The 10,327-nt window shown below is 39.8% G+C and overlaps 1 protein-coding gene across 1 annotated transcript in view; it reads right to left on the bottom strand.

Annotated features, from left to right (window-relative positions):
- Positions 1-783: 783 nt before the first annotated feature.
- LOC143285832 (uncharacterized) overlaps positions 784-10,327 on the bottom strand; it is an 11,009-nt gene continuing 1,465 nt past the window's right edge. The window contains exons 3-8 of the mRNA XM_076593265.1: positions 8,823-9,027; positions 7,982-8,171; positions 7,372-7,420; positions 6,320-6,522; positions 4,824-4,950; positions 784-3,355 (exon numbers count right to left, since the gene is read on the bottom strand). Coding sequence (XP_076449380.1) covers positions 3,173-3,355; positions 4,824-4,950; positions 6,320-6,522; positions 7,372-7,420; positions 7,982-8,171; positions 8,823-9,027 — 957 coding nt within the window. The 3' untranslated portion in view covers positions 784-3,172. The remainder of the gene's footprint in view (positions 3,356-4,823; positions 4,951-6,319; positions 6,523-7,371; positions 7,421-7,981; positions 8,172-8,822; positions 9,028-10,327) is intronic.

Here is a 10,327-nt window from a genome sequence, read left to right as displayed (position 1 = left end):
GTAAAACTGGCTCAGCTAGATGCAGGTGGATTTTTTTGTTTGTTTGTTTTGGGGGTTTTTTGTTGTTGTTGTTTTGGGGGGCTGTTTTTGTTGGGGGTTTTTGGTTTTTTTTGCACCATTTGTCAAAAGCAAGAAGTGTCTGACACAGTCATAATCATGAGCTTAAGTGTTATTTCCAAATACTAGCCCTGGTTCTTTGTGATTTGGGTTCTCTCAGAGAAAAGTTAACAGAACTCTTGCATCGATGATAAGAAGAAATGTGTGGGGAAGATGAACAAGACAGCATTCCTTCCTGACACAAGGCCATGAATCGAGCATTGTATCCTTGCAGAACACACATATAGTCATTTTGACACAGCCCACCCACACAATATGATGAGAGAGAGAGATATCCAGTAACAGATGGACCATCACACTGACCAAGAGTTAAACTTGAGATATCAGCACCACTCATTACTTAGAACACACCGAAAGCAAGTTAGTTCTGTATCAGTGTGCAAATTCCAAAATAACAGAAGAATTTCCATCCACTAAATACAGGAAAGACATCGCACACTGAATTACCACAGGAAAGACATCGCACACTGAACTACCATGTAAAAAGTATGAATACCATATAAACAAGAGAGGCAAGGCCTTCAAGACTCACTTGTGATACACTTTAAAAAAAATCTAATTGTTAAAATGTGTTCTGTATTTCTTATTATAAAGCTTCGCGTTAAAAAAAATTTTTTTTTAAAAGTCCTAACCAGATTCGAATTAAGTCCCCTAGCATTAATTACAGAGTAATTTCCCTTTTTTACTATCTGCACCAAAAACGTTTGCAAAATAAATAAAACTTCCATGCTTAGCAAAAGAAGTTCCTGTTTGAACAAAAAAGGATAATAATGACTGCTCTTGTTGTTGGGTCAGAATATCAGATCAAAGTGCCAAGTTTAGAGAATACAAAAATAAATATAACAGTAAATGCAGTTTGCATATAATTAGGCTTCATTTTTTATTATTTTTTTGTGCTCATCCCAGAGGAGCAATATTCTTTTAAACAAGACGACTGGAAAGAACTGAATTTTTCCTATTTTTATGCCTAATTTGGTGTCAACTGACAAAGTATTTGCAGAGAAAATGTCAATGTTAAAGTTTACCACGGACACACAGACAGACACACACACACACACACACACACACACAGACAACCGAACACCGGGTTAAAACATAGACTCACTTTGTTTACACAAGGTGAGTCAATAAAAAGTATTAACTATTATACAGATTGTTTGGACATTTTTTCCCAGAAAGTATACCACAAAGGTTTAAAAAAAAAAATTCATGATACCAAAACATGGGTTATTTCTTATCCATGACGATGACTGCTGCAAGAGCTATGTGTGACAATAACTGAATAAATCAATCTCCTGCATAGCCTGTTCCATCACTTCTCACCAGTCTTCATCGCCACCTCACTCTTTCAGCCGGCTCAGACTTCAGGAGACAGATTTATTCTTTTATTTGCTTGACAGAATCAGGAAATGTAGCCTCCTTTCTTAGGCATGTGTGAATTCATACCAATGGCTTAGGGCATGGGAAAGTTCTTTAAAACTTGTATAGATGATGGCATAAGGCATAAAAGTTTCAAAGACATTATGGCAAAAGGTTGATCAAAGCATCAATGTTGGTCATGGAAATTACGAACACTCATTCAGAAGTGGCAAAGACACAGACAATATCTATAGCTTAAAATGCAGCAGTGTACATATCACAAACATATAAATTATGGTACCGCAAAAAAAATACCTAATAAACTGTATTAAATGCATATCTGTATGCACTTAACCATCACATAAAAAAGTGAATGATACCAACAACACCTCACACCTCACACAATCCCATGTGTACTGTCCCACAATGATGACTCGTCATTCCAGGAATGATTCTTGTCAGTATACAGAGAGAAATGTACTGGTCTTTTTGTAGGTTTTTCTTTCGTAACCAAGAGCTGAACACACAACAGGCAATCTTCATAGCACCATCATCATCATGCTCATCTTCCTCAGTTATACAACTGTTGGGGGTTTTTTTAGCTACTGTTCTTCAAGACAGAGTCACTGGGAGCAAAAGCAGCTTCCCCAAAAAAGGGAACAAGTTGGTTATCAATTACATGTTCAGAAATTATCTAAGAGCATACACTTCCGTTTGAGAAATAGCTTCTATTGATCTATCAAAAATATCAGTAATATAATAAAATAAAATAAAAACTGTTTCATAGTGAAAAGGTTTCTTCATAGATCTGTGGTCTTGTAGGGGTCATACAACTGAAACTCTGAGAAATAAACTGCATAAATGAAAATGGAAACTGCAAAAAGCCAACTATTGTTCGAAAGATATTGTCAAAAGCCTCCAAATTCATCATCTGTGTGTGAATATATTCTCACTCAACAATGGCACATCAGTGCACATTATGCTGTATAATTTACAGGTTCAACTTCAAGAGTACATGCACTCACTAAGCTTTATCACCACTAAGTGCCCAGACAATGCTTTATATCAGAACCAGTTAGAGCCCTCAATATGCTTCTTAATCAGTATCAATACACATGAACTGTTTCTTCTCAAAAACATCCACACATCCTCTGCAATCATCAACACACTGTATTTCAGACTATCTTCAAATCTTGACAAAGGTAAACATGCCCACATGCAAATATATACAGAAACACACACAAGTGTGCATGCCAAGGTTCTCGCCCACAAAAGAATGACATACGTTCAGGTGCAAGTACAAAGAAATACCCCAAAAACAAATCACTGTTCTTGGGAAAAGGAATATCTCACCACTTCACATAAAGTGTCACTGATTTGTCACTCACTTTTCATTTACTTATCACTCTCTCCATCCTTCTCTTCGACATACAACCACTCCAATCTCACTTTTGTTATCAGTCACATGACACAATTTTTCAACCAGCCCACAAGTCTCTTCTCACCCTTTCAGGAAAAAAAAACAATTCAGGAATCATCCATCATATTCATCAGTGCCCAATCTTCCATTCAGGTCTTCAGCGTACTTGATGTTGAACACAGGTATCCTCCCATCCGTAACTCTCTTCTTTCTTACTGTTTTCTTTTTCTTTTCAAGCACCATCTCCTCACATAATTCAATAATTCACCACACAGCTCACACACCATTCAGGTCCACGTCTGTGGGCATGACATAGTCATGCATGGCGTACTTCCAGGTCCACCGGCGTGCAATCCTCTCAAACTCAGGCTTGGCACGCTGGTACAGCATGCCTATCTTGGTCTCCATGCACACGTGGCAGTAGGGGTCGGTCAGCAGTGACTGTATACTGATCAGCACCTGCAATGGGCACAGCTATTACCACTCTGTGTACAGGAGGTGCACACAGGATCTTCAGTTTCAGTTTCTCAAAGAGACCTCACAGGGCTTGGAAAAATCTATCTACACTGCACCACATCTGCTTGGCAAATGCCAGACCAGCAACATAACCCAATGCACTAGTCAGGCCTCGAGTGCATGCACATATATATATATATATATATATATATATGGATTTCTACAACAGAATTTTGCCAAAGGACAACGTTCTCGTTGCCAAGGGTTCTTTTTCAATGCCCCAAGTGTGTGCTGCACATAGGACCTCAGATTACAGTCTCATCTAAATGACATGACGCCAAGTTTGATTTTCCAGTCAAACTTGAGAGAAAGGGTGAGATCAGGATTTGATCCCAGACCCTCACAGACCCTCTATTGGCAAATCAGGGTCTTTACCACTCTGCTACCTTCCTCCACATCTTCATGACTGTTCCCCTTCGTGTTCATTACCCTGTCCTGAATAAAAGTGGGTTGTTGAGTGTGTGTTTTTATAGATACTACAAATAAAGTCCTGAATGCTCATCTCTGAGTGGCATTTTGTGGAGTTCTACTAATTTCATAAAAGATTTTTTTTCCACAGTTTCTAACTCCTTTGAATATCTATCACAAAAATGACAGGATGCAACAATAATTTCCACAAATCAGATGACAAAATTTTTCATAAACCCAAATGATTTTGAAAGATTATCAAGGTAGATCTAGATAACATGTTCACATTGTGTCTTCACAGCTTTACAGCATTTTTTGTACGTGTGTGTCTGTTCAAAGTCAATTTTATCTCAAGAGGACTCTGCTAAACTAAAGTCATTAGAGTACAAGATTATCTTTTCTCTTGGCAAATCAGACAATTCATCTGCACAACTCTCTCACTCTATCTCTCTCTCTCTCTCAAAGTTGAATAAAACATTTTCATCTGTTTGTTAATTTGCTCGTTTATTGGTTCTCTCTCTCTCTCTCTCTCTCTCTCTCTCTCTCTCTCCCTCCTCTTTTTCTGCTTTCTTCAGTTCGTTGGTTCTCTCTCTCTCTCTCTCTCTCCTCTTTTTCTGCTTTCTTCCGTTCATTGGTTCTCTCTCTCTCTCTCTCTCTCTCTCTCTCTCTCTCTCTCTTCTTTTTCTGCTTTCTTCTGTTCATTGGTTCTCTCTCTCTCTCTCTCTCTCTCTCTCTCTCTCTCTCTCCTCTTTTTCTGCTTTCTTCTGTTCGTTGATTCTCTCTCCCCCCCCCCCTCCCCTCCCCTTCCCTCCCATCCACTCCACTCCTCCCCTCCCCTCCTCTCCCTTCTCCTCTACTCTTCTCTCATCTTTCTTTTCTTTTCTTTACATTTTTATCTTCCTCTCTCTCTCTCCCCTCAGTTTAACATACCCACAGCATTTTACTGTACACTGGTTTTCATATATGTACACAAAGATACCAGCTTACACCATGTCCAACTTACCTTGGAGATGGTGAGAGCCAAGCTCCAGTTATGGTGAATGGAGTCCAGCCCTACGTCCCCATGACGACTGATGTTGGGGTGAAAGATCTTGGTGATGAAGCGCACTTTGGGTGGCCGCATGGGGTAGCTGTGTGCACAGGCAATGTACGTTAAATTATCCCAACATATCCTGTCCAGAATGTCACATACGTAATGTTGAATTCCTCAGTAATGGAATCATGTGACTCACATCTTCAAACCTTTGTTAACAAAATAAAGCATATTTGTTGTAGTTTGCACAGGACAGGAATGTCAGACCCCTGCCGGGGTCTGCACTAGTGGGTCACGGTTAAGTATGTGTAATTAAAAGCATATTTGTTGGAGGTTTTTTTTTAACAAATCCCCCCCACACCAAAAAAATATCACAGTGAACAATGTGTTAGTACCAGAAGTATCAATATTGTAACATTTAAGAAAGAGATTCCAATGTTTTTTAAAGAACACAAATCTTTCATGAGTTAAACTGCCTCTTCAGTCAAGCAGAATTTTACAAACACTGAAACAAACCACCACTGACTACTCTATAAAAATTAAGGCTTGGATTATATGTGCTGCTGCTGCCTCAACTATTGCATCAACTACCGCTGCTGCTGCTATTGCTGCCACTGCTGCTGTTGTTTTTGTAGTTTGTTGGTTGTTGCTACAGTTTGTCGTTTTTTTTCGTTTGTTTGGGGTTGTTGTTTTTGGTTGTTGTTTTTTGGGGGGGTTGTGCTGTTTTTGTATTACAAAAAGAAAACAACCCCCTCCTACTCCCTTTACTCATACACCTCCAGCCCACTCATCCATATGATATCCCTCCGAAACCCCAACACACCTCCTTCCCAAAACCCCTCCCTCCCTCCATGTCCCCTGCCCCTCTAGCAGCCTCCTCCCAACCCTCTTCAAAACCCCACCCCACCCCCATCCCTGAATACCAGTGTGCAGAAAGAGGCCATCACCAGCCCCTTCCCAACCCCCACCTCCCCATCCCCCCAACCCCCTTCCACCGCCTGCCCCATGAATACCTGTGTTGGATCTGCAGGTACAGCAGAGAGAGGTTGTCCCCTCATAAGGATGTCAAGGGACATGTAATTTTTGTTTTAACTTTTCTTTTCAAGTACACCACCTTGAGCTCTCAGAGAGAAATGGTGCTATATCAAATATACATTTTTTATCATATTATTTTATCATTATCATTATTAATATCATTACCTGTGTGGAATGTGCAGGTAGAGCAGAAAAAGGCTGCCCTCGTAAACACTGCCCAGGGGCATGTAATGTTTTTTTGGGGTTTTTTCAAGTACAGCGCCCTGAGCTCTCACTAGAGAGAAATGGTGCTATACAAATGTACATTCTTATATCATTATTATCATTATCATTATCAGATATTCTTTTACTGTTATCATCATTATTATTATTGTTATCATTATTATCATCATCATACATTTTCATATTATCATCATTATCATCATTAGTACCTGTGTGGAATCTGCAGGTAGAGCAGAAAGAGGCCCCCCTCGTAAGGACTGCCCTGGGGCCCCGTGATGGAGGCCTGCCAGTGGCAGCAGTGTCGGTCCAAGGGCGTGGCCTGAATGCCTTCGGGGGGGTCCGACTTGAGCGTCTTCAGCTCGCTGCGCAGCCGCCGGTGCCGCCACGAGTTCTCCTCGATGGGCGGGGTGCTCTGCAACCCAGCCTTTACCATGAGGGTGTGTCAACACTTGGTTCAGAACAAACACTTGTTTTGGGGCTCTGCAACCCGGGCTTATGCATGTGGGTGTGTCAAGACTCAGTTCAGAAGAAACACTTGTTTTGGTGCTCTACAACCCAGGCATGTGGGTGTCAACACTCAGTTCAGAATAAACATTTGTTTTATCAAACTGCTGGGGGTTTTTTTTTGTTGTTGTTGTTGTTGCCTTCTTCTGTATGGGTGTGTCTCACTCTAGTCAGAATACATGTTTGTTTTTTTCAAAATGTGTGGGTTTTTTCATGTGGGTGTGTTACACTTTTTCAGAATATACATACATAAAAATAAACATTTTGGGGGGTTTCATCATGATGTGGATGTGTTACATTTGGACAAAACATTCTTTTTATACAGACTATTATTTTGAAAACAAAGCACCAATGAACTGTAGAGTAAACAAGGAAGAGATAAACACAAACTTTTTGTTTTAACAAAAGTGGCCACGAAAATGTTTTACCCCTCTTCTTGATGATTTACTGACTACTAAACTGCAAGAGTAAACACTGAAAAGCATTAAAACTGTTTTTTCTCAAAAACATTTCTGCTCCAATATAGCCAGTTCTATTTCTTTTAATTTCTTTGTTTCTCTCTGTGTGAGAAAAAAACAGTGATTCAGATTTTCTGTTTCTTTTTATTTTGTTCAAGATTTCTCTTCAAATCCATTGATCAACTATCTGACTGAATTACGATAGATAAAAAGCTTTTTAATTAATCAATACCCCCAAAAATTATAATCAGACAATTTTCATATAACAATAACACTACAAAGTGAAGTGGTAGACTTACCTGTAACATCATGCTCTCGAGGCAGTAACGGCATGGAGAGCTTTTTAGTCTGAAACAGTATATACGCATAAACATTTTAATCAACTTTGCACACCCACAACACACACATATATACAACACACACACACATATATATATATATCATGTATGTAACTCGAGTCTTACACAGACACATCTCTCTCTCTCTCTCTCTCTCTCTCTCTCTGAGTCTCTGGTATCTTTATGAACTCCCTTCAGACAGGGGCAAAGGCTTAATCTGAACAAAATACATATTCAAGTGAGTATTCACATTCTCTCTCTCTCTCTCTCTCTCTCTCTGGGTCTTTCTGTACTATTAGTAATAAAACCCTCTTCAGACAGGGGTAAATGCCTGATCTAAATAAAACATTTGTATTTATATTCATATTCACAGTTGTCTGCTCTGTCCCTTGTGTGTCTGTGATCTCTCTCTCTCTCTCTCTCTGTCTCTGTCTCTCTCTCCCCCACCCCAACATCAACACGGTCCAGCCAATGTTCACATATGCATGCACGAACACACACAATGCCATAAACACACCACACACACACACACACACACACACACACACACACACATACACAGCAGACTCACAGCTGTGAATAGATGGCCCTCCAGCAGTGCACTTTGTATTGGGGCTGAAAGAGGGGCCATCGCAGGCTGATGAAGTGCTTCCACTTGGACTGCGACATCTCCGCATCCAGAATCTGCCGCCACCTCTGGCACACCTGCCCGGCTGTCCACTTGGAAATGTCGTCAAGGTTACGGAACACCACCAACAGAACTGCAACAGCAACAGAGGGAAGGGAAGTAAGAAAGGTGAAGAGGCATGTCTGTTCTGACTAGAGCTGGTAATGGTTGAAACATCACTGAAGTACCATCACAGACTAAAATTAGTAAAGGTTTGATCATTGCTGTTTGTCTGTTTGTTGTTTGAAAGACTTTTTTTTTTTTTTGTTTGAAAGACATTTTTTTTCACAGACACATCTTTAATCTTAACAGCATTTACTTTCTGATCATCTATTTCACAAAAAGTAAATTTTCTATCTAAAATTACGTTTAAGTAACATATTTACCATGACCCACTTGTGCAGACTCCGGCAGGGGTCTGACATTCCTGTCCTGTACAAACTACTATCCACCTATGCTGAGAAAACGAAAGTAGCCACGGCCGATAACCTCCTGGAAGTACGTAACCTCAAACTGTAATTCAATTCTTTCAAAACACTGATAACCTGTAGCATGAAATGCATGCATTTATACTTTTGTAGCGGGAGGGGAGTGGAGAGTAATAAGCCCACAGAAAGTGACAAAGGTATACATTGTTATTTTCTCATTTCTGATGGAATCAGGTGTAGCTGGCAAGTCCAGTTCATGAACTTGATGAATTAAACACACCTGCATACACACTCACACCCACACATAGCTCTTCTACCTTCTGGTGGTAATGAATCAACCAGGCCCTCAGGCACCTGGTCTCGTTCCCGTGGTAACGTCAGATTGCTGATCCTCTCAGCAAGCCTGTCAGTCTTATGCACGACTTGCTTGGCAACACGATTGGCAGCATCAGCATCACTGCTTGCATAGAAATCGGCTTCTGCGATTGGCTCCTCATTACCAGAATCATCTGAGTCTGCTTTCTGTTGACAATGAATGCAAGAAATATACAAGAATTAAATTTTTCTCTTTTTTTTTTTTCAAGTGGGTGATGATAGTGGTGGTGGTGATGATCAAAATAACAGATTAATACAGAGATTTTTAAGGATCTGATCTTCAGTACTACTGTTATTTTGAGAGACAGTGAAACAACACTAGTCATCGCAAGATAATGCAAGAGATATATACAGTACTGCATGGCATAGAATGAATGAGAGGATAAATACTTATGTTATATGGCAGTTTAACCCTTTCACCACCAGTCAATCTAGAGTACAAAATTCCCTTGCTGTATAAACACAGAAAAGACAGTGAGCTAAGAATAGCTGAGGATTCCCCCTGCGATGTATTGAAAATATGGCCTACCCTACCACCAAACATTAACAGCAGTAGGTTCATGGATAAGAGACCCAAGGAATGGTCACCTTTCAGTGACATGGGTCCTCTACCACGCCTGTGCATAAATGTAAGCTTGGCGGTGAAAGGGTCAAAGCCGAAAATGTCATAATACTTTAATATGGCACCAAAAATATATTTGCATAATGAGAGAAGTGGAATAAGCAAAAACAGGTTGGTTTTTTGTTGTTGTTGTTGTTGTTTAGTCTTTATGTTTTGCTTTTCTTTACATCCAGCCCTCGGAGCAAAGAAAAAAGTTAAGTACTAAAAATGATAACAAGAAAAGACTGACGCAATATTGGAGCACTGTTGCAGAATCAGACATTAGATTTAACCAATGATCAGAGCTTGAAGGTCTGTTTTCTCATGGTGTTGAGTCATCGGGACAGGCACTTTGCTCTGAAGAGAGTTGATAAGAACTTGTAAAATCCTCTCACACACACACACACACACACACACACACACAGAGTGACAGATATATACACAATGACAAACATGCACATATATATAGTATTATACAAGTTCATACACACACACACACACACACACACACAAATGATGCACCAAGCAAAATTTTTAAAAAATTACACTGTGTTTTTGTAATACAGATTCAGGAGCATGACACACATTAACACCTTGACTGCTGCTGACGAGATTGCTCGTCAATGAAGGGCGGTCACACTGAAGTAAGACAGAGCTTACACAGGTCAGAATGTCAGTCATCATCCTTTATGATATCTGGACTTACACCTCTTCAGTTTGCATTCTTTCTTCTGCAATACAAACAACAGATTAACACCACTGATAGTGATATATATACAAACAATAGTCAATAGTAATCAAACTTCAGAATGAAGCCACACTAGTCTCATTTCACCACAATTCAGC

The sequence above is a fragment of the Babylonia areolata genome, chromosome 9 (assembly GCF_041734735.1).
Source record: "Babylonia areolata isolate BAREFJ2019XMU chromosome 9, ASM4173473v1, whole genome shotgun sequence".
Lineage (NCBI taxonomy): Eukaryota > Metazoa > Mollusca > Gastropoda > Neogastropoda > Buccinidae > Babylonia > Babylonia areolata.
Note: the sequence above shows the minus strand (reverse complement) of the source record. Positions and strands in the feature narration are given on the sequence as shown.